The 25,554-nt window shown below is 46.2% G+C and overlaps 1 protein-coding gene across 4 annotated transcripts in view; it reads left to right on the top strand.

The window, feature by feature from the left end:
• LOC124045513 (solute carrier organic anion transporter family member 4A1-like) overlaps positions 1-23,515 on the top strand; it is a 67,536-nt gene extending 44,021 nt beyond the window's left edge. For 3 of the 4 annotated variants that reach the window (XM_046364852.1, XM_046364854.1, XM_046364853.1), the window contains exons 3-12: positions 8,440-8,530; positions 9,392-9,513; positions 9,631-9,742; positions 11,404-11,558; positions 16,153-16,411; positions 18,784-18,946; positions 21,109-21,287; positions 22,130-22,194; positions 22,521-22,669; positions 22,844-23,515. In XM_046364852.1, the coding sequence (XP_046220808.1) occupies positions 8,440-8,530; positions 9,392-9,513; positions 9,631-9,742; positions 11,404-11,558; positions 16,153-16,411; positions 18,784-18,946; positions 21,109-21,287; positions 22,130-22,194; positions 22,521-22,669; positions 22,844-23,023 (1,475 nt within the window). In that variant the 3' untranslated portion in view covers positions 23,024-23,515. Of the gene's footprint in view, positions 1-8,439; positions 8,531-9,391; positions 9,514-9,630; positions 9,743-11,403; positions 11,559-16,152; positions 16,412-18,783; positions 18,947-21,108; positions 21,288-22,129; positions 22,195-22,520; positions 22,670-22,843 lie in introns of those variants that run through there. The other variant, XM_046364855.1, reaches the window with a different exon arrangement.
• Positions 23,516-25,554: the final 2,039 nt, after the last annotated feature.

Consider the following 25,554-nt stretch of genomic DNA (forward strand, 5'->3'; position numbering starts at 1 on the left):
TGTGGTGGCTGACTGATACCGTGTCCTGGTGGTGTTTGTGGTGGCTGACTGATACCGTGTCCTGGTGGTGTTTGTGGTGGCTGACTGATACCGTGTCCTGGCAGTGTTTGTGGCGGCTGACGGATACCGTGTCCTGGCAGTGTTTGTGGCGGCTGACTGATACCGTGTCCTGGCAGTGTTTGTGGCGGCTGACTGATACCGTGTCCTGGTGGTGTTTGTGGCGGCTGACTGATACCATGTCCTGGCAGTGTTTGTGGCGGCTTACTGATACTGTGTCCTGGCAGTGTTTGTGGCGGCTGACTGATACCGTGTCCTGGCTGTGTTTGTGGCGGCTGACTGATACCGTGTCCTGGCAGTGTTTGTGGCGGCTGACTGATACCGTGTCCTGGCAGTGTTTGTGGCGGCTGACTGATACTGTGTTGTGGTGGCTGACTGATACCGTGTTGTGGTGGCTGACTGTTACCATGTTGTGGTGGCTGACTTATACCGTGTCCTGGTAGTGTTTGTGGCGGCTGACTAATACCGTGTCCTGGCAGTGTTTGTGGCGGCTGACTGATACTGTGTTGTGGTGGCTGACTGATACCGTGTTGTGGTGGCTGACTGATACCGTGTCCTGGCAGTGTTTGGGGCGGCTGACTGATACCGTGTTGTGGTGGCTGACTGATACCGTGTCCTGGCAGTGTTTGTGGCGGCTGACTGATACCGTGTCCTGGCAGTGTTTGTGGTGGCTGACTGATACCGTGTCCTGGCAGTGTTTGTGGCGGCTGACTGATACCGTGTCCTGGCAGTGTTTGTGGCGGCTGACTGATACTGTGTTGTGGTGGCTGACTGATACCGTTTTGTGGTGGCTGACTGTTACCACGTTGTGGTGGCTGACTTATACCGTGTCCTGGTAGTGTTTGTGGCGGCTGACTAATACCGTGTCCTGGCAGTGTTTGTGGCGGCTGACTGATACTGTGTTGTGGTGGCTGACTGATACCGTGTTGTGGTGGCTGACTGATACCGTGTCCTGGCAGTGTTTGGGGCGGCTGACTGATACCGTGTTGTGGTGGCTGACTGATACCGTGTCCTGGCAGTGTTTGTGGCGGCTGACTGATACCGTGTCCTGGCAGTGTTTGTGGTGGCTGACTGATACCGTGTCCTGGCAGTGTTTGTGGTGGCTGACTGATACCGTGTCCTGGCAGTGTTTGTGATGGCTGACTGATACCGTGTCCTGGCAGTGTTTGTGATGGCTGACTGATACTGTGTGTGAATTATATCCATGTGGTTTCATGTGCATTAGGTGTGTGTGGGTGGTCAGAGACCACAGACTGACACAGCAGCTACCAGAATGCTGTGAGACTGTCAGACAAGGGTAGAATGAGAGGAAACAGGATGTGCAGATGAGAGCAGAGTCTGATTCATTGGTATGAGGGTCATTAGGCTGACTCACTAAACACATGCTTTAGATGTGAAATCATCCGTGTGGAGAGGATTGTAATCTAATGGATCGGAATGGCAATTTTTATTCTATAACAGTGACAGAGACCCCTGTCGATTGGTTGTTGAATACAGTTGTTCAAATTGGATGTGGGTAACATTATGTCATTATGTCTCCAACTGAACTCCAACAGACAAGTCCCACAAACCCCTGCTACATCTGTTCTCTATTGAATCAGGCAATTTGACCATCCCTTAGACCTTCCCTGTCTTCCAATCAGCAGTTTCCCCACAGACGCCAATAATATGCCTTTGAGTTGTGCCTCTCCCCCCGCTATTTTCCTTTCAGAGTCAACAGAGGCAATAGAACACAATCACCATTTCAATGACCTCCGTGACAACTCAGTGAAAGGACTCAGTCTGTCTCTGTGAGCTTATTGATCAAAAATAAACAACTCAACGTAGGAACAGAACAATGAGGTCTTTTAACCCGGTTGAGGCAGGAACAATTGTATTGGATGTATTAAGGATCTCTATTACCTGTTGCCAAGGCAGCAGCTACTCTTCCTGGGGCCCAGCAACATTCAGGCAGTTATAGACCGTTTATAAACAACATTTATAGACCACATTTATAGACCACATTTATAGACCACATTTATAGACCGCAACATTCAGGCAGTTATAGACCGTTTATAAACAACATTTATAGACCACATTTATAGACCACATTTATAGACCACATTTATAGACCGCAACATTCAGGCAGTTATAGACCGTTTATAAACAACATTTATAGACCACATTTATAGACCACATTTATAGACCGCAACATTCAGGCAGTTATAGACCGTTTATAAACAACATTTATAGACCACATTTATAGACCACATTTATAGACCACATTTATAGACCGCAACATTCAGGCAGTTATAGACCGTTTATAAACAACATTTATAGACCACATTTATAGACCACATTTATAGACCACATTTATAGACCGCAACATTCAGGCAGTTATAGACCGTTTATAAACAACATTTATAGACCACATTTATAGACCACATTTATAGACCACATTTATAGACCGCAACATTCAGGCAGTTATAGACCGTTTATAAACAACATTTATAGACCACATTTATAGACCACATTTATAGACCACATTTATAGACCGCAACATTCAGGCAGTTATAGACCGTTTATAAACAACATTTATAGACCACATTTATAGACCACATTTATAGACCACATTTATAGACCGCAACATTCAGGCAGTTATAGACCGTTTATAAACAACATTTATAGACCACATTTATAGACCACATTTATAGACCACATTTATAGACCGCAACATTCAGGCAGTTATAGACCGTTTATAAACAACATTTATAGACCACATTTATAGACCACATTTATAGACCACATTTATAGACCGCAACATTCAGGCAGTTATAGACCGTTTATAAACAACATTTATAGACCACATTTATAGACCACATTTATAGACCACATTTATAGACCGCAACATTCAGGCAGTTATAGACCGTTTATAAACAACATTTATAGACCACATTTATAGACCACATTTATAGACCACATTTATAGACCGCAACATTCAGGCAGTTATAGACCGTTTATAAACAACATTTATAGACCACATTTATAGACCACATTTATAGACCACATTTATAGACCGCAACATTCAGGCAGTTATAGACCGTTTATAAACAACATTTATAGACCACATTTATAGACCACATTTATAGACCACATTTATAGACCACATTTATAGACCGTTTATAAACAACATTTATAGACCACATTTATAGACCACATTTATAGACCACATTTATAGACCACATTTATAGACCGCAACATTCAGGCAGTTATAGACCGTTTATAAACAACATTTATAGACCACATTTATAGACCACATTTATAGACCACATTTATAGACCGCAACATTCAGGCAGTTATAGACCGTTTATAAACAACATTTATAGACCACATTTATAGACCACATTTATAGACCACATTTATAGACCGTTGAAAATGTTTCATACCACATATCTACAACACATTAAGTGTGTTCCCTCAGACCACATATCTACAACACATTAAGTGTGTTCCCTCAGGCCACATATCTACAACACATTAAGTGTGTTCCCTCAGACCACATATCTACAACACATTAAGTGTGTTCCCTCAGACCACATATCTACAACACATTAAGTGTGTTCCCTCAGACCACATATCTACAACACATTAAGTGTGTTCCCTCAGACCACATATCTACAACACATTAAGTGTGTTCCCTCAGACCACATATCTACAACACATTAAGTGTGTTCCCTCAGACCACATATCTACAACACATTAAGTGTGTTCCTCAGACCACATATCTACAACACATTAAGTGTGTTCCCTCAGACCACATATCTACAACACATTAAGTGTGTTCCCTCAGACCACATATCTACAACACATTAAGTGTGTTCCCTCAGACCACATATCTACAACACATTAAGTGTGTTCCCTCAGACCACATATCTACAACACATTAAGTGTGTTCCTCAGACCACATATCTACAACACATTAAGTGTGTTCCCTCAGACCACATATCTACAACACATTAAGTGTGTTCCCTCAGACCACATATCTACAACACATTAAGTGTGTTCCCTCAGACCACATATCTACAACACATTAAGTGTGTTCCCTCAGACCACATATCTACAACACATTAAGTGTGTTCCCTCAGACCACATATCTACAACACATTAAGTGTGTTCCCTCAGACCACATATCTACAACACATTAAGTGTGTTCCCTCAGACCACATATCTACAACACATTAAGTGTGTTCCCTCAGACCACATATCTACAACACATTAAGTGTGTTCCCTCAGACCACATATCTACAACACATTAAGTGTGTTCCTCAGACCACATATCTACAACACATTAAGTGTGTTCCCTCAGACCACATATCTACAACACATTAAGTGTGTTCCCTCAGACCACATATCTACAACACATTAAGTGTGTTCCCTCAGACCACATATCTACAACACATTAAGTGTGTTCCCTCAGACCACATATCTACAACACATTAAGTGTGTTCCCTCAGACCACATATCTACAACACATTAAGTGTGTTCCCTCAGACCACATATCTACAACACATTAAGTGTGTTCCCTCAGACCACATATCTACAACACATTAAGTGTGTTCCCTCAGACCACATATCTACAACACATTAAGTGTGTTCCCTCAGACCACATATCTACAACACATTAAGTGTGTTCCCTCAGACCACATATCTACAACGCATTAAGTGTGTTCCCTCAGACCACATATCTACAACGCATTAAGTGTGTTCCCTCAGGCCACATATCTACAACGCATTAAGTGTGTTCCCTCAGGCCACATATCTACAACGCATTAAGTGTGTTCCCTCAGGCCACATATCTACAACGCATTAAGTGTGTTCCCTCAGGCCACATATCTACAACGCATTAAGTGTGTTCCCTCAGGCCACATATCTACAACGCATTAAGTGTGTTCCCTCAGACCACATATCTACAACGCATTAAGTGTGTTCCCTCAGATTAAGTGTGTGTGTTCCCTCAGACCACATATCTACAACGCATTAAGTGTGTTCCCTCAGACCACATATCTACAACGCATTAAGTGTGTTCCCTCAGACCACATATCTACAACGCATTAAGTGTGTTCCCTCAGACCACATATCTACAACGCATTAAGTGTGTTCCTCAGACCACATATCTACAACGCATTAAGTGTGTTCCCTCAGACCACATATCTACAACGCATTAAGTGTGTTCCCTCAGACCACATATCTACAACGCATTAAGTGTGTTCCCTCAGACCACATATCTACAACGCATTAAGTGTGTTCCCTCAGACCACATATCTACAACGCATTAAGTGTGTTCCCTCAGACCACATATCTACAACGCATTAAGTGTGTTCCCTCAGACCACATATCTACAACGCATTAAGTGTGTTCCCTCAGACCACATATCTACAACGCATTAAGTGTGTTCCCTCAGACCACATATCTACAACGCATTAAGTGTGTTCCCTCAGACCACATATCTACAACACATTAAGTGTGTTCCCTCAGACCACATATCTACAACACATTAAGTGTGTTCCCTCAGACCACATATCTACAACACATTAAGTGTGTTCCCTCAGACCACATATCTACAACACATTAAGTGTGTTCCCTCAGACCACATATCATATCTACTAACACATTAAGTGTGTTCCCTCAGGCCACATATCTACAACACATTAAGTGTGTTCCCTCAGGCCACATATCTACAACACATTAAGTGTGTTCCCTCAGGCCACATATCTACAACACATTAAGTGTGTTCCCTCAGGCCACATATCTACAACACATTAAGTGTGTTCCACATATCTACAGAAGTGTGTTCCACATATCTACAACACATTAAGTGTGTTCCTCAGACCACATATCTACAACACATTAAGTGTGTTCCTCAGACCACATATCTACAACACATTAAGTGTGTTCCCTCAGACCACATATCTACAACACATTAAGTGTGTTCCCTCAGACCACATATCTACAACACATTAAGTGTGTTCCCTCAGACCACATATCTACAACACATTAAGTGTGTTCCCTCAGACCACATATCTACAACAGACATTAAGTGTGTTCCCTCAGACCACATATCTACAACACATTAAGTGTGTTCCCTCAGACCACATATCTACAACACATTAAGTGTGTTCCCTCAGACCACATATCTACAACACATTAAGTGTGTTCCCTCAGACCACATATCTACAACACATTAAGTGTGTTCCCTCAGACCACATATCTACAACACATTAAGTGTGTTCCCTCAGACCACATATCTACAACACATTAAGTGTGTTCCCTCAGACCACATATCTACAACACATTAAGTGTGTTCCTCAGACCACATATCTACAACACATTAAGTGTGTTCCCTCAGACCACATATCTACAACACATTAAGTGTGTTCCTCAGACCACATATCTACAACACATTAAGTGTGTTCCCTCAGACCACATATCTACAACACATTAAGTGTGTTCCCTCAGACCACATTATCTCAGACCAATATCACAACACATTAAGTGTGTTCCCTCAGACCACATATCTACAACACATTAAGTGTGTTCCCTCAGACCACATATCTACAACACATTAAGTGTGTTCCCTCAGACCACATATCTACAACACATTAAGTGTGTTCCCTCAGACCTACATATCTACAATCACATTAAGTGTGTTCCCTCAGACCACATATCTACAACACATTAAGTGTGTTCCCTCAGACCACATATCTACAACACATTAAGTGTGTTCCCTCAGACCACATATCTACAACACATTAAGTGTGTTCCCTCAGACCACATATCTACAACACATTAAGTGTGTTCCCTCAGACCACATATCTACAACACATTAAGTGTGTTCCCTCAGACCACATATCTACAACACATTAAGTGTGTTCCCTCAGACCACATATCTACAACACATTAAGTGTGTTCCCTCAGACCACATATCTACAACACATTAAGTGTGTTCCCTCAGACCACATATCTACAACACATTAAGTGTGTTCCCTCAGACCACATATCTACAACACATTAAGTGTGTTCCCTCAGACCACATATCTACAACACATTAAGTGTGTTCCCTCAGACCACATATCTACAACACATTAAGTGTGTTCCCTCAGACCACATATCTACAACACATTAAGTGTGTTCCTCAGACCACATATCTACAACACATTAAGTGTGTTCCCTCAGACCACATATCTACAACACATTAAGTGTGTTCCTCAGACCACATATCTACAACACATTAAGTGTGTTCCCTCAGGCCACATATCTACAACACATTAAGTGTGTTCCCTCAGACCACATATCTACAACACATTAAGTGTGTTCCCTCAGACCACATATCTACAACACATTAAGTGTGTTCCCTCAGGCCACTTCTCTACACACATGTACACATTGATTTTGTTTTCTAGATATTAGCTGTTTTTTTATCTGATTCTACTGCTTGCATCAGTTACCTGATGTGGAACAGAGTTCCATGTAGTCATGTCTCTATGTAGTACTGTACGCCTCCCATAGTCTGTTCTGGACTTGGGGACTGTGAAGAGACCTCTGGTGGCATGTCTTGTGGGGTATGGATGGGTGTCTGGGCTGTGTGCCAGTCATTTAAACAGACAGCTCAGTGCTTTCAACATGTCAATACCTCTCATAAATACAAGTAGTGAAGTCAATCTCTCCTCCACTTAGAGTCAGGAAAGATTGACATGCATATTACTCATGTTAGCGCTCTGTGTACATCCTGCTGCCCTGTTCTGAGCCGGTTGTAATTTTCTGAGGTCCCTCCAGGTGCGACAAAACTAGGGCCTGTCGGACCTGTCTTGTTGCTGTTAAGAATGTAGAGTAGGGCCTCCCGGGTGGCGCAGTGGTTAAGGGCGCTGTACTGCAGCGCCAGCTGCGCCATCAGTGACTCTGGGTTCGCGACCAGGTTCTGACGTAACCGGTGTGGCTGGCTTCCGGGTTGGATGCGCGCCGTGTTAAGAAGCAGTGCGGCTTAGCTGGGTTGTGTATCGGAGGACGCATGACTTTCAACCTCCGTCTCTCCCGAGCGCCTACAGGAGTTGTAGCGATGAGACAAGATAGTAGCTACTACAACAATTGGAGACCAGGAAATTAGGGAGAAAAGGGGTCAAATTACAACAACAACAAACAAACAAAAAATGTAGAGGACTTTATTATGGACAGACTTCTCCCCATCTTAGCTACAAGCAGTTTAGTCACCACATTATTTATTACAAGATTTAGTTAAGGGTTTAGTGAATGATTTGTCCCAATTACAATGCTTTTAGTAACAATGAGGGGATGTAGGAAGACCCTAACTGAAGCTCTTTTCTGGTCTCTGTCTGTCTGGCTCCTCAGGGATCTTCTATACAGCAGCCATCGTGGGCCCAGCTGCAGGGTATCTTCTAGGAGGATACTTCCTTAACATCTACACAGAGATCCACATGACGTGAGTACCTCTGTCGGTCTGCCTCCACCTACCATACCTCTTGACTCAGCTCAGAGGAACAGCTTCTTAATCCGTCTGTATTTACCGTATCTGATTCAGCTGGACCCGTAGACTATAACAATTATTTCACCTTAAAAGGGGAAATGTCTTCCTACAGATATACAGTAGACTCCAGCCACCCTTGTCACAGACTGTTGTATTGGGCGCATGTGACAAATAACATTTGATTTGATTTGAGTGGCCATTCTACAAATATACAATACCTCCCTCTAGTGGCCACTCTACAAATATACAATACCTCCCTCTAGTGGCCATTCTACAAATATACAATACCTCCCTCTAGTGGCCATTCTACAGATATACAATAATACCCTCTAGTGGCCATACTACAAATATACAATACCTCCCTCTATTTGCCATTCTACAGATATACTATTACTACCCTCTAGTGGCCATTTATACAAATAGACAATACTGCTCTCTAGTGGCCATTCTACAGATATTCAATACGACCCACTAATGGCCATTCTACAAATATACAATACTACCCTCTAGTGGCCATTCAACAAATATACAATACTACCCTCTAGTGGCCATTCTACAAATATACAATACTACCCTCTAGTGGCCATTCTACAGATATACAATACTACCCTCTAGTGGCCATTCTACAGATATACAATACTACCCTCTAGTGGCCATTCTACAGATACAATACTGCCCTCTAGTGGTCCTTTGCAGTGTAACATTTACTCATAATTCTCAATAAATAAGCCAAAGCTCTCAACTTCATTATTGTCCATCTCGCAACTTTTTGTCCTCTTCGTCATGTCTTCTTCTGTGCCTCTTCCCTGTGTGTAGGACAGAGCTGACTCCAGAGAACCCTCTGTGGGTGGGGGCCTGGTGGATTGGCTTCCTGGCAGGAGGCGCAGCAGGGCTGGTTGTCGCCCTGCCCATCCTGGGTTACCCACGCCAACTACCAGGTTACTGACCAACTTAATGTCACTTCACCAACACCACAGAACCCAACACATCCCAATGAGATCAGTCTTTGACATCAACATATATATCTGTATTTTCTTCCCCCTTTCTCTGTCCAGGCTCTCAGAAGTATGTGGCCATGCGTGTGTCTGAGACCCACCAGCTGAAAGATGGCAGTCAGGCCAGTGCATCAGACCCTCAGTTTGGGAAGTCAGTGAAAGACATGCCCAGGTACAGTAGGTGACCCTACCCTCTACGATACAGAAGGAACCAGGCCTTCCACTCTCCTTCTCTATTTATTAACTCACACCATAACACTGACAGATGGATTCAATCTGATCAGCTAATGTTAACTAACTCACGTTTGTACATCGCGCTGGATTCGTACAATTGACCTTATTTTAGCGACCCCCCAAAAAACGTAATACTTCCAGATCAACTGTAATATCAATACCGTTGTAAAGCACAATTTCTCCCCGTTTCCAACATAACTTGGGCTCAGAAAGCAGACTGATTCTCCATGACAACAGGGGATTAGTGAGAGGAAACAGGACAAAGACTACATTGTGTTAAATAACATGGTAGTAAAGTGTCTCGGAGTAGGAGGGCTGATCTAGGATCTGTCTGAATCAGCTTACAGTACTACAAAAATTGTTCCAAAAGGTTTCTGTGGCTGTCCCCATAGGAGAACCCTTTTTAGTTCCAGGTACAACCCTTTTTGTTGCCAGGTACAACCCTTTTTGTTGCCAGGTATAACTCTGTTGGGTTCTACCTGGAACAAAAAGGGTTTCTTCAAAGGGTTCTCCTATGGGGATAGCCAAATAACCCTTTTTGGTTCTAGAAAGCAAATTATTTTCTAAGAGTGTATTCATGTACAGTATATTTTAAAGGCGAAAGTTATTGTGGATCAGCTCTCTGAGATGTTGTGGATACGGGCTCAGGTCTCAGTGTTAGAGATTATGGAGGAGCTTTACTTTAATTAAGAACTGAAGATCTTACTAAGGAAATAACCCCACACACACTCTCTCTCTCTCTCTCTCTCTCTCTCTCTCTCTCTCTCTCTCTCTCTCTCTCTCTCTCTCTCTCTCTCTCTCTCTCTCTCTCTCTCTTTCACTCTCTCTTACACTCTCTCTTTCACTCTCTCTTCTCTCTCTTTCACTCTCTCTCTCTTTCACTCTCTCTCTCTCTCTTTCACTCCCCCTCTCTCTTTCACTCTCCCGTCTCTCTCTTTCACTCTCTCTTCTCTCTTTCACTCTCTCTTACACTCTCTCTTTCACTCTCTCTTCTCTCTCTTTCACTCTCTCTCTCTTTCACTCTCTCTCTCTTTCACTCTCTCTTTCACTCTCTCTTCTACTCTCTCTTTCACTCTCTCTTTCACTCTCTCCCTTCTCTCTCTCTCTTTCACTCTCTCTTCTCTCTTTCACTCTCTCTTCTCTCTTTCACTCTCTCTTCTCTCTCTTTCACTCTCTCTTTCTCTCTCTCTTTCACTCTCTTTCACTCTCTTTCTCTCTCTCTTTCACTCTCTCTTTCACTCTCTCTTTCTCTCTCTTTCACTCTCTCTTTCTCTCTCTCTTTCTCTCTCTCTCTTTCACTCTCTCTTTCACTCTCTCTTTCACTCTCTCTTCTCTCTCTCTTTCACTCTCTCTCTTTCACTCTCTCTTTCACTCTCTCTTTCACTCTCTCTTTCACTCTCTCTTCTACTCTCTCTTTCACTCTCTTTCACTCTCTCTTTCACTCTCTCTTTCACTCTCTCTTCTACTCTCTCTTTCACTCTCTCTTTCACTCTCTTTCACTCTCCCTCTTTCACTCTCCCTCTTTCACTCTCTTTCTTTCACTCTCTCTTGCACTCTCTCTTTCACTCTCTCTTTCACTCTCTCTTTCACTCTCTCCAGGTCAGTGTTGCTCCTGCTGAAGAACCCTCCCTTCCTCTTCCTGTGTCTGGCGGGGGCCACAGAGGCCACCCTCATCGCTGGCATGTCCACCTTCGGCCCCAAGTTCCTCGAGTCTCAGTTCAGTCTGAGTGCATCTGAGGCAGCCACCTGGTTTGGTGAGAGAGCATCATAACACTAACTACACCCCACACAAACTGTGATGTGAGACACACGTTCTACATGACGATAGCAAGCTTCTTTACAATGGGACTCGCACTGTCACGTCACGATACGTGGTGCTCTGTCACGATACGTGGTGCTCTGCCACGTCACGATACGTTGCGCTCTGCCACGTCACTATACTTGGTGCTCTGCCACGTCACTATACTTGGTGCTCTGCCACGTCACAATATTTACATTTACATTACATTTAAGTCATTTAGCAGACGCTCTTATCCAGAGCGACTTATGTGGCGCTCTGCCATGTCACGATACGTGCTGCTCTGTCACGATACTTGGTGCTCTGCCCCGTCACAATACGTGCTGCTCTGTCACGATACTTGGTGCTCTGCCCCGTCACAATACGTGCTGCTCTGTCACGATACTTGGTGCTCTGCCCCGTCACAATACTTGGCGCTCTGCCACGTCACTATACTTGGCGCTCTGCCACGTCACTATACTTGGTGCTCTGCCACGTCACAATATGTGGCGCTCTGCCACGTCACAATACTTGGTGCTCTGCCACGTCACAATACTTGGTGCTCTGCCACGTCACAATACTTGGTGCTCTGCCCCATCACAATACTTGGTGCTCTGCCACGTCACTATATGTTGCGCTCTGCCACGTCACAATACTTGGTGCTCTGCCACGTCACAATACTTGGTGCTCTGCCCCGTCACAATACTTGGTGCTCTGCCACGTCACTATATGTTGCGCTCTGCCACGTCACAATACTTGGTGCTCTGCCACGTCACAATACTTGGTGCTCTGCCCCGTCACAATACTTGGTGCTCTGCCACGTCACAATACTTGGTGCTCTGCCACGTCACAATACTTGGTGCTCTGCCACGTCACAATACTTGGTGCTCTGCCACGTCACAATACTTGGTGCTCTACAACGTCACTATATGTTGCGCTCTGCCACGTCACAATACTTGGTGCTCTGCCACGTCACAATACTTGGTGCTCTGCCACGTCACAATACTTGGTGCTCTGCCACGTCACAATACTTGGTGCTCTGCCACGTCACAATACTTGGTGCTCTGCCACGTCACAATACTTGGTGCTCTGCCACGTCACAATACTTGGTGCTCTGCCACATCACGATACTTGGTGCTCTGCCACGTCACAATACTTGGTGCTCTGCCACGTCACTATATGTTGCGCTCTGCCACGTCACAATACTTGGTGCTCTGCCCCGTCACAATACTTGGTGCTCTGCCACGTCACTATATGTTGCGCTCTGCCACGTCACAATACTTGGTGCTCTGCCACGTCACAATACTTGGTGCTCTGCCACGTCACAATACTTGGTGCTCTGCCACGTCACAATACTTGGTGCTCTGCCACGTCACAATACTTGGTGCTCTGCCCCGTCACAATACTTGGTGCTCTGCCACGTCACTATATGTTGCGCTCTGCCACGTCACAATACTTGGTGCTCTGCCACGTCACAATACTTGGTGCTCTGCCCCGTCACAATACTTGGTGCTCTGCCACGTCACTGTATGTTGCGCTCTGCCACGTCACAATACTTGGTGCTCTGCCACGTCACAATACTTGGTGCTCTGCCCCATCACAATACTTGGTGCTCTGCCACGTCACAATACTTGGTGCTCTGCCACGTCACAATACTTGGTGCTCTGCCACGTCACAATACTTGGTGCTCTGCCACGTCATTATATGTTGCGCTCTGCCACGTCACAATACTTGGTGCTCTGCCACGTCACAATACTTGGTGCTCTGCCACGTCACAATACTTGGTGCTCTGCCACGTCACAATACTTGGTGCTCTGCCACGTCACAATACTTGGTGCTCTGCCACGTCACAATACTTGGTGCTCTGCCACGTCACAATACTTGGTGCTCTGCCACGTCACAATACTTGGTGCTCTGCCACGTCACAATACTTGGTGCTCTGCCACGTCACAATACTTGGTGCTCTGCCACATCACAATACTTGGTGCTCTGCCACGTCACAATACTTGGTGCTCTGCCACGTCACTATATGTTGCACTCTGCCACGTCACAATACTTGGTGCTCTGCCCCGTCACAATACTTGGTGCTCTGCCACGTCACTATATGTTGCGCTCTGCCACGTCACAATACTTGGTGCTCTGCCACGTCACAATACTTGGTGCTCTGCCCCGTCACAATACTTGGTGCTCTGCCACGTCACTATATGTTGCGCTCTGCCACGTCACAATACTTGGTGCTCTGCCACGTCACAATACTTGGTGCTCTGCCCCGTCACAATACTTGGTGCTCTGCCACGTCACAATACTTTGTGCTCTGCCACGTCACAATACTTGGTGCTCTGCCACGTCACAATACTTGGTGCTCTGCCACGTCACAATACTTGGTGCTCTGCCACGTCACTATATGTTGCGCTCTGCCACGTCACAATACTTGGTGCTCTGCCACGTCACAATACTTGGTGCTCTGCCACGGCACAATACTTGGTGCTCTGCCACGGCACAATACTTGGTGCTCTGCCACGTCACAATACTTGGTGCTCTGCCACGTCACAATACTTGGTGCTCTGCCACGTCACAATACTTGGTGCTCTGCCACGTCACAATACTTGGTGCTCTGCCACGTCACAATACTTGGTGCTCTGCCACGTCACAATACTTGGTGCTCTGCCACGTCACTATATGTTGCGCTCTGCCACGTCACAATACTTGGTGCTCTGCCACGTCACAATACTTGGTGCTCTGCCACGTCACAATACTTGGTGCTCTGCCACGTCACAATACTTGGTGCTCTGCCACATCACAATACTTGGTGCTCTGCCACGTCACAATACTTGGTGCTCTGCCACGTCACTATATGTTGCGCTCTGCCACGTCACAATACTTGGTGCTCTGCCCCGTCACAATACTTGGTGCTCTGCCACGTCACTATATGTTGCGCTCTGCCACGTCACAATACTTGGTGCTCTGCCACGTCACAATACTTGGTGCTCTGCCACGTCACAATACTTGGTGCTCTGCCACGTCACTATATGTTGCGCTCTGCCACGTCACAACACTTGGTGCTCTGCCACGTCACAATACTTGGTGCTCTGCCACGTCACAATACTTGGTGCTCTGCCACGTCACAATACTTGGTGCTCTGCCACGTCACAATACTTGGTGCTCTGCCACGTCACAATACTTGGTGCTCTGCCACGTCACAATACTTGGTGCTCTGCCACGTCACAATACTTGGTGCTCTGCCACGTCACAATACTTGGTGCTCTGCCACGTCACAATACGTCCAGGTCGCAGTTGCAAATGAGAACTTGTTCTCAACTGGCACTAACCTTCCCTCTCCTCCCACCAGGCTACATGGTACTAACCTTCCCTCTCCTCCCACCAGGCTACATGGTACTAACCTTTCCTCTCCTCCCACCAGGCTACATGGCACTAACATTCCCTCTCCTCCCACCAGGCTACATGGCATTAACCTTCCCTCTCCTCCCACCAGGCTACATGGTACTAACCTTCCCTCTCCTCCCACCAGGCTACATGGTACTAACCTTCCCTCTCCTCCCACCAGGCTACATGGTACTAACCTTCCCTCTCCTCCCACCAGGCTACATGGTACTAACCTTTCCTCTCCTCCCACCAGGCTACATGGTATTAACCTTCCCTCTCCTCCCACCAGGCTACATGGTACTAACCTTCCCTCTCCTCCCACCAGGCTACATGGTACTAACCTTCCCTCTCCTCCCACCAGGCTACATGGTACTAACCTTCCCTCTCCTCCCACCAGGCTACATGGTACTAACCTTCCCTCTCCTCCCACCAGGCTACATGGTACTAACCTTCCCTCTCCTCCCACCAGGCTACATGGTATTAACCTTCCCTCTCCTCCCACCAGGCTACATGGTACTAACCTTCCCTCTCCTCCCACCAGGCTACATGGTACTAACCTTCCCTCACCTCCCACCAGGCTACATGGTATTAACCTTCCCTCTCCTCCCACCAGGCTACATGGTATTAACCTTCCCTCTCCTCCCACCAGGCTACATGGTATTAACCTTCCCTCTCCTCCCACCAGGCTACATGGTACTAACCTTCCCTCTCCTCCCACCAGGCTACATGGTACTAACCTTCCCATACCTCCCACCAGGCTACATGGTATTAACCTTCCCTCTCCTCCCACCAGGCTACATGGTACTAACCTTCCCTCTCCTCCCACCAGGCTACATGGTACTAACCTTCCCTCTCCTCCCACCAGGCTACATGGTACTAACCTTCCCTCTCCTCCCACCAGGCTACATGGTACTAACCTTCCCTCTCCTCCCACCAGGCTACATGGTATTAACCTTCCCTCTCCTCCCACCAGGCTACATGGTACTAACCTTCCCTCTCCTCCCACCAGGCTACATGGTACTAACCTTCCCTCTCCTCCCACCAGGCTAAATGGTACTAACCTTCCCTCTCCTCCCACCAGGCTACATGGTATTAACCTTCCCTCCTCCCACCAGGCTACATGGTACTAACCTTCCCTCTCCTCCCACCAGGCTACATGGTATTAACCTTCCCTCTCCTCCCACCAGGCTACATGGTGGTACCCGCTGGTGGAGGAGGCACTTTCCTGGGTGGCTACATCGTGAAGAAGCTGAACCTCCGTTGCCGTGACATCATTAGGTTCTGCATGGTGTGTGCCGTCATCAGTCTTCTTGCCATCTTCATCTTCCTCATCCACTGTCCCAACGTCCTCATGGCCGGGGTGACTTCCCCCTACCGCAGTAACCTACCACCGGGTCATCAGTACAATGAACAGTACTATGAGCCAGCCCACAACCTCCACAACAGGTAAGCCCAGACCAGGCCCAGTGGAATATTTGACATTATTTTGTCTTACCCATTATACCGTATAATCATTATTTTGAGTACAAAGAAGTGGAATGTTAGCTAAACAGACTGGTAGGGTTGAGACCGTCATGAAATTGTGCATGAGGGGTAATTGGTCTCCGTGAGAACCTTTGGGACGGTAGATAGTGTTTAGAACGTTGGGCTAGTAACCAAATGATTGCAAGATCGAATCCCTGAGCTGACAAGGGGAAAATGTTTCTTTCTACACCTGAACAAGGCAGTTAACCCACTGTTCACTCATTGTAAATAAACATGTGTTCTAAACTGACTTGCCTAGTTAAATAAAAGTTACATTTTAAAAAATGTACACAAAAAAATTCTAATTACATATATACTGTACCAGTCAAAAGTTTGGACACACCTACTCATTCAATGATTTTTCTTTATTTTGACTATTTTATACATTGTAGAATAATATTGAAGACATCAAAACTATGAAATAATACATATGGATTAATTTAGTAACCCAAAAAATGTTGAACAAATCAAAATATACTTTATATTTGAGATAAAGTGAAATAATGGGTTGTAATTTACAATGGTGTTTGTTCCTCACTGGTTGCCCTTTTCTCGTGGCAACAGGTCACAAATCTTGCTGCTGTGATGGCACACTGTGGAATTTCACCCAGTACAAATGGGAGTTTATCAAAATTGGATTTGTTTTAGAATTCTTTGTAGATCTGTGTAATTTGAGGGAAATATGTCTCTCTAATATGGTCATACATTGGGCAGGAGGTTAGGAAGTGCAGCTCAGTTTCCATCTCATTTTGTGGGCAGTGAGCACATAGCCTGTCTTCTCTTGAGAGCCATGTCTGCCTACGGCGGCCTTTCTCAATAGCAAGGCTATGCTCACTGAGTCTGTACATCGTCAAAGCTTTCCTTAATTTGGGGTCAGTCACAGTGGTCAGGTATTCTGCCGCTGTGTACTCTCTGTGTAGGGCCAAATAGCATTCTAGTTAGCTCTGTTTTGTTGTTAATTCTTTCCAATGTGTCAAGTAATTATCTTTTTGTTTTCTCATGATTTGGTTGGGTCTAATTGTGCTGCTGTCCTGGGGCTCTGTAGGGTGTGTTTGTGTTTGTGAACAGAGCCCCAGGACCAGCTTGCTTAGGGGACTCTTCTCCAGGTTCATCTTTCTGTAGGTGATGGCTTTGTTATGGAAGGTTTGGGAATCGCTTCCTTTTAGGTGGTTATATAATTTAACGACTATTTTCTGGATTTTAATAATTAGTGGGTATCGGCCTAATTCTGCTCTGCATGCATTATTTGGTGTTCTACGTTGTACACGGGGGGATATTTTGGTGTTTGTCCCATTTTGTGAAGTCTCCAGACCTCACAACCATAAAGGGCAATAGGCTCTATGACTGATTCAAGTATTTTTAACCAGATCCTAATTGGTAAGTTGAATTTTATGTTCCTTTTGATGGCATAGAATGCCCTTCTTGCCTTGTCTCTCAGATCGTTCATAGCTTTGTGAAAGTAACCTGTGGAGCTGATGTTTAGGCCAAGGTATGTATAGTTTTTTGTGTGCTCTAGGGTAATGGTGTCTTTTTTGGAACACCATTATTTTGGTCTTACTGAGATTTACTGTCACGGGCCAGGTCTGGCAGAATCTGTGCAGAATATCTAGGTGCTGCTGTAGGCCCTCCTTGGTTGGTGACAGGATCATCAGCAAACAATAGACATTTCACTTCAGATTCTAGTAGGGTGAGGCTGGGTGCTGCAGACTTTTCGAGTCCCCCCGCCAACTCGTTGAAATATATGTTGAAGAGGGTGGGGCATAAGCTGCATCCCTGTCTCACCCCATGGGCCTGTGGGAAGAAATGTGTGTTTTTTGCCAATTTTAACTGCACACTTGTTGTTTGTGTACATGGATTTTATAATGTCGTATGTCTAACCCCCAACACCATTTTCCATCAATTTGTATAGCAGACCGTCATGCCAAATTGAGTCAAAGGCTTTTTTGAAATCAACAAAGCATGAGAAGACTTTGCCTTTGTTTTGGTTTGTTTGGTTGTCAATTAGGGTGTGCAGGGTGAATACATGGTCTGTTGTACGGTAATTTCTCTCATTCTCTCTCGGTCTCCTCTCTCTCTGTCTCCTCTCTCTCTCTGTCTCTCTCTCTCTCTCTGTCTCATCTCTCTCTCTCTCTCTCTCTCTCTCTCTCTCTCTCTCTCTCTCTCTCTCTCTCTCTCTCTCTGTCTCTATCTCTCTCTGTCTCCTGTCTCATCTCTCATCTCTCTCTCTCTCTCTCTCTCTCTCTCTCTCTCTCTCTCTCTCTCTCTCTCTCTCTCTCTCTCTCTATCTTTCTCAGTTCTTGGTTGGGGGACAACCTGATGGTGGGCTGTAATGCAGACTGTCACTGTTTACGAGAGCTCTATAACCCAGTCTGTGGATCCGATGGTGTGATGTATTACTCCCCTTGCCATGCAGGCTGCAGCACAGTCAACCACACGGAGGTCTCCACAGGTAGACAGGTAACCAACCAACTGTTCAGCAAAGATCTCACTTAAATTAGTTAATGAAGATGTACGGTAGTCTGTCAGTATACATGTTCACTCTGTGTGACTGTCCCTTCTGTGTAACTGTCCCTTCTGTCAAATCAAATCAAATTTCATTGGTCACATACACATGGTTAGGAGTTTGTTAATGAAGAAAAATGTATTGCGAGTGTAGCGAAATGCTTGTGCTTCTAGTTCTGACAGTGCAGTAATATCTAACAAGTAATCGAACAATTCCACAACAACTATCTAATACATACAAATCTAAGTAAAGGAATGGAAGAATAATATATACAGTGGAGAGAACAAGTATTTGAAACACAAGTATTTGAAACACTCAGGAAGTTAAAGCTTGGTTGCAAATGCGTCTTCCAAATGTACAATGACCCCAAGCATACTCTCTGACAGGAGGAATGGGCCAAAATTCACCCAACTTATTGTGGGAAGCTTGTGGAAGGCTACTCGAAACGTTTGACCCAAGTTAAACAATTTAAAGGCAATGCTACCAAATGCTAATTGAGTGTATGTAAACTTCTGACCCACTGGGAATGTGATGAAAGAAATAAAAGCTGAAATAAATAATTCTCTCTAATATTATTCTAACATTTCACATTCTTAAAATAAAGTGGTGATCCTAACTGACCTAAAACAGGGAATTAAATGGAAGCAAGACGTCGGTGTCCGTCAAAGTGGCTGGTTTTCTTTCTGTAATCCATGATTGTCTGTAGACCCTGCCACATACGTCTGAGCCGTTGAATTGCGACTCCACTTTGTCTCTATACTAACATTTCACTTGTTTGATTGCCTTGCGGAGGAAATAACTACACTGTTTGTATTCAGCCATAATCCCCAAAAACTAAATCCTGCAAAGGACTAGATGCGAGGCAGCCCTCTCTGTCTGACTGTTCCTTCTGTCTGACTGTTCTTTCTGTCTGACTGACCCTTCTGTCTGACTGACCCTTCTCTCTCCCCTACTGTCCCTTCTGTCTGACTGTCCCTTCTGTCTGACTGTTCCTTCTATCTGACTGTCCCTTCTGTCTGACTGTCCCTTCTGTCTGACTGTCCCTTCTGTCTGACTGACCTTTCTCTCTCCCCTACTGTCCCTTCTGTCTGACTATCCCTTCTCTATCCCCTACTGTTCCTTCTGTCTGACTGACCCTTCTCTATCCCCTACTGTCCCTTCTGTCTGACTGTCCCTTCTGTCTGACTGTCCCTTCTGTCTGACTGACCCTTCTCTCTCCCGTACTGTCCCTTCTGTCTGACTGTTCCTTCTCTCCCCTACTATCCCTTCTGTCTGACAGTCCCTTCTGTCTGACTGTCCCTTCTCTATCCCCTACTTTCCCTTCTGTCTGACTGTCCCTTCTGTCTGACTGTCCCTTCTGTCTGACTGTCGCTTCTCTATCCCCTACTGTCCTTTCTGTCTGACTGTCCCTTCTGTCTGACTGTCCCTTCTGTCTGATTGTCCCTTCTCTATCCCCTACTGTCCCTTCTGTCTGACTGTCCCTTCTGTCTGACTGACCCTTCTCTCTCCCCTACTGTCCCTTCTGTCTGACTGTCCCTGCTTTCTCCCCTACTGTCCTTCTGTCTGACTGTCCATTCTGTCTGACTGTCCCTTCTGTCTGACTGTCCCTTCTGTCTGATTGTCCCTTCTCTATCCCCTACTTTCCCTTCTGTCTGACTGTCCCTTCTGTCTGACTGTCCCTTCTGTCTGGTTGTCCCTTCTCTGTCCCTTCTGTCTGACTGTCCCTTCTGTCTGACTGACTCTTCTCTCTCCCCTACTGTCCCTTCTGTCTGACTGTCCATTCTGTCTGACTGTCCATTTTGTCTGACTGTCCATTTTGTCTGACTGTCCCTTCTGTCTGACTGTCCCTTCTGTCTGACTGTCCCTTCTGTCTGATTGTCCCTTCTGTCTGACTGTCCCTTCTCTCTCCTCTACTGTCCAACTGTCTGACTGTCCATTTTGTCTGACTGTCCATTTTGTCTGACTGTCCATTTTGTCTGACTGTCCCTTCTGTCTGACTGTCCCTTCTGTCTGACTCTCCCTTCTGTCTGATTGTCCTTCTGTCTGTTGTACTCAGGCTACAGCTGTGTATGTTGACTCTGTCTGACTGTCCCTTCTGTCTGGTGCCCCTGGTTAGGTGTACTCGGGCTGCAGCTGTGTGGTGGGGGGGAACGTCACGTCGGGGCAGGAGGGTCTGGCTCTGGATGGGAAATGCACCAGCTCCTGTAGTCACATGCCGGCCTTCCTCACCTTCCTCTTCATCATCATCTTCTTTACCTTCCTGTGTAGTATCCCCGCCCTCACTGCTACCCTCAGGTGGGTACATACCCTAACCCTCACTGCTACCCTCAGGTAGGTACATACCCTAACCCTCACTGCTACCCTCAGGTGGGTACACACCCTAACCCTCACTGCTACCCTCAGGTGGGTACAGACCCTAACCCTCACTGCTACCCTCAAGTGGGTACAGACCCTAACCCTCACTGCTACCCTCAGGTGGGTACATACCCTAACCCTCATTGCTACCCTCAGGTGGGTACATACCCTAACCCTCACTGCTACTCTGAGGTGGGTACATACCCTAACCCTCACTGCTATCCTCAGGTGGGTACATACCCTAACCCTCACTGCTACTCTGAGGTGGGTACATACCCTAACCCTCACTGCTAACCTCAGGTGGGTACATACCCTAACCCTCACTGCTACCCTCAAGTGGGTACAGACCCTAACCCTCACTGCTAACCTCAGGTGGGTACATACCCTAACCCTCACTGCTACCCTCAAGTGGGTACATACCCTAACCCTCACTGCTACCCTCAGGTGGGTACATACCCTAACCCTCACTGCTACTCTCAGGTGGGTACATACCCTAACCCTCACTGCTACCCTCAGGTGGGTACATACCCTAATCCTCACTGCTACTCTCAGGTGGGTACATACCCTAACCCTCACTGCTACTCTCAGGTGGGTACATACCCTAACCCTCACTGCTACTCTCAGGTGGGTACATACCCTAACCCTCACTGCTACCCTCAGGTGGGTACGGAGCAGACAGACAAAATAGTGTGTGAACTGTGGTATATTTCTGTTATAACAGTCTGATAGTATCCTCAGTGTGTGAACTGTGAATCTGAAGTGCTCTCTGTCGACCCCTACAGGTGTGTCCCAGACAGCCAGAGGTCCTTTGGACTGGGAATCCAGTGGATCGTGGTGAGAAGTCTAGGTATTTCATTTCTCTTGTTGAATTTGCTTTGATTTGATAAATGTGTCCTTGTAACTTGAGAGTCCCGACAACAAGCTCCCGAGTGGTGCAAGGGGTCTAGGACACTGCATCTCAGTGTTAGAGGCGTCACTACAAACCCTGGTTTGAATCCAGGCTGTATCACAACCAGCCGTGATTGGGAGTCCCATAGGACGGCGCACAATTGGTTCAGCGTTGGCCGGTTTAGGCCAACAAATAAGAATTAGTTCTTAACTGACTTGCCTCGTTAAATACAGTTTACATTTCAAATCAAATAAAAGGTAAATAATGTGATGTTGTTCCTGAAGGTGGGATCCCAGGCCCGATAGCGTTTGGCTCTGTGATCGACATCTCATGCCTGCTGTGGCAGGACCAGTGTGGAGAGCAGGGCTCCTGTTATCTCTACCAGAACTCTGCCATGAGCCGCTATACACTCATTGCTGGCATCATCTACAAGGTAACTCAAGGCGTACATGTCTGTTATTTCATTCTGTTATAGGATTGTGTTCAAGGACTTTCTTCATTCTCACGACCATATCAAATGTTTGTTTAACTGAGAGAGATATTCTCCCTCTAACCATAGTGCATGTCTTATTCTCACTCTCTCTTCATCCATCCCTCCCTCCGTCAGGTTCTCGGCATGATGTTCTTCCTGCTGGCCAGTGTTCTGTACAAGCCTCCTCCAGAGTCGCCCCAGAGCAGCTGTGAGAGCACCGACCACGGGGCAAGGGATAGCGGGGGAGAGACGGGGGACCTCTCCATCAAGGACCTTCCACCAAAAATCATCACCAATGTACACGCCAGGTTATGATGACTTCAGACCCCACCCACATCTCACCGCGCGCGTGTGTGTGTGTCGTGCCACTGCATCCTCAATCACTGCCAGCCCGCACCCGTCTCATGGCCACTCCCATCGCACAGACACATCACTCCAGGGCAAGTCATATCTGATCCACCCACTGAGCCCAACTTCATCCCATGGGCTTGCCCTCCATCACCTCCCTGCCAGCCCACTGAACTTGGGGTTTGTGTGATGTGATGAAAGACTGAGACCAGGGTCACAGATAGGGTCAGAGGTTATTCTGAGAAGTAGGAACGTCTCCTGATGGCTTTTTGGATATAAACCACTGAAAAGACACACCTGAAGGGATCTAGTAAATGTGGATCATGGAAACGTTACAGACGATAGAAATGTGAGGGTCATTTCCCACTGAGACGACATATTACAGAGTTTACCGTGAACACAGTCTCCACGGGAACATTGCCTTTAGATTTAAATCTGTAACAATAAACTTCTACAAAACGGATTGAAAAGAAGCTTTAAATGAGTATGATATGGGACATTTCTTATTTTTTATTATTATTTTATTATTATTATTATTATAACCAGGTAGGCTAGTTGAGAACACCTTTATTTAACCAGGTAGGCTAGTTGAGAACACCTTTATTTAACCAGGTAGGCTAGTTGAGAATAAGTTCTCATTTACAACTGCGACCTGGCAAAGATAAAGCATAGCAGTGTGAATCAAATCAAATCAAATCAAATTTATTTATATAGCCCTTCGTACATCAGCTGATATCTCAAAGTGCTGTACAGAAACCCAGCCTAAAACCCCAAACAGCAAACAATGCAGGTGTAAAAGCACGGTGGCTAGGAAAAACTCCCTAGAAAGGCCAAAACCTAGGAAGAAACCTAGAGAGGAACCGGGCTATGTGGGGTGGCCAGTCCTCTTCTGGCTGTGCCGGGTAGAGATTATAACAGAAAATGACCAAGATGTTCAAATGTTCATAAATGACCAGCATGGTCAAATAATAATAAGGCAGAACAGTTGAAACTGGAGCAGCAGCACAGTCAGGTGGACTGGGGACAGCAAGGAGCCATCATGTCAGGTAGTCCTGGGGCACGGTCCTAGGGCTCAGGTCAGTTGAAACTGGAGCAGGAGCATGGCCAGGTGGACTGGGGACAGCAAGGAGTCCTCATGTCAGGTAGTCCTGGGACATGGTCCTAGGGCCCAGGCCAGTTGAAACTGGAGCAGCAGCATGGCCAGGTGGACTGGGGACAGCAAGGAGTCATCATGTCAGGTAGTCCTGGGGCATGGTTCTAGGGCTCAGGTCCTCCGAGAGAGAGAAAGAAGGAGAGAAGGAGAGAATTAGAGAACGCACACTTAGATTTACACAGGACACCGAATAGGACAGGAGAAGTACTCCAGATAAACAAACTGACCCTAGCCCCCCGACACATAAACTACTGCAGCATAAATACTGGAGGCTGAGACAGGAGGGGTCAGGAGACACTGTGGCCCCATCCGAGGACACCCCCGGACAGGGCCAAACAGGAAGGATATAACCCCACCCACTTGCCAAAGCACAGCCCCCACACCACTAGAGGGAAATCTACAACCACCAACTTACCATCCTGAGACAAGGCCGAGTATAGCCCACAAAGATCTCCGACACGGTACAACCCAAAGGGGGAAACCCAGACAGGCCGACCACAACAGTGAATCAACCCACCCAGGTGACGCACCCCCCAGGGACGGCACGAGAGAGCCCCAGCAAGCCAGTGACTCAGCCCCCGTAACAGGGTTAGAGGCAGAGAATCCCAGTGGAAAAAGGGGAACCGGCCAGGCAGAGACAGCAAGGGCGGTTCGTTGCTCCAGAGCCTTTCCGTTCACCTTCCCACTCCTGGGCCAGACTACACTCAATCATATGACCCACTGAAGAGATGAGTCTTCAGTAAAGACTTAAAGGTTGAGACCGAGTTTGCGTCTCTGACATGGGTAGGCAGACCGTTCCATAAAAATGGAGCTCTATAGGAGAAAGCCCTGCCTCCAGCTGTTTGCTTAGAAATTCTAGGGACAATTAGGAGGCCTGCGTCTTGTGACCGTAGCGTACGTATAGGTATGTACGGCAGGACCAAATCAGAGAGGTAGGTAGGAGCAAGCCCATGTAATGCTTTGTAGGTTAGCAGTAAAACCTTGAAATCAGCGCAACATAGCTTCTGCGTGCATATCAGCTAGAAAGATGTGTCGGCATCGAGTAATTGTCTCTGGCCCCCTCCCAGTTAGGGGGAGTGATGAGCTCTACAGCAGAGTCTCACAACTCAATCGCTGGTTGAAAACTGTTTTCTGCCCCTCCCAAAAGATAGAATTTGTAGATAATTGGCCCTCTTTCTGGGACTCGCCCACAAACAGGACCAAGCCTGACCTGCTGAGGAGTGACGGACTCCATCCTAGCTGGAGGGGTGCTCTCATCTTATCTGCCAACATAGACAGGGCTCTAACTCCTCTAGCTCCACAATGAAATAGGGTGCAGGCCAGGCAGCAGGCTATTAGCCAGCCT

The sequence above is a fragment of the Oncorhynchus gorbuscha genome, linkage group LG10 (genome assembly GCF_021184085.1).
Source record: "Oncorhynchus gorbuscha isolate QuinsamMale2020 ecotype Even-year linkage group LG10, OgorEven_v1.0, whole genome shotgun sequence".
NCBI lineage: Eukaryota > Metazoa > Chordata > Actinopteri > Salmoniformes > Salmonidae > Oncorhynchus > Oncorhynchus gorbuscha.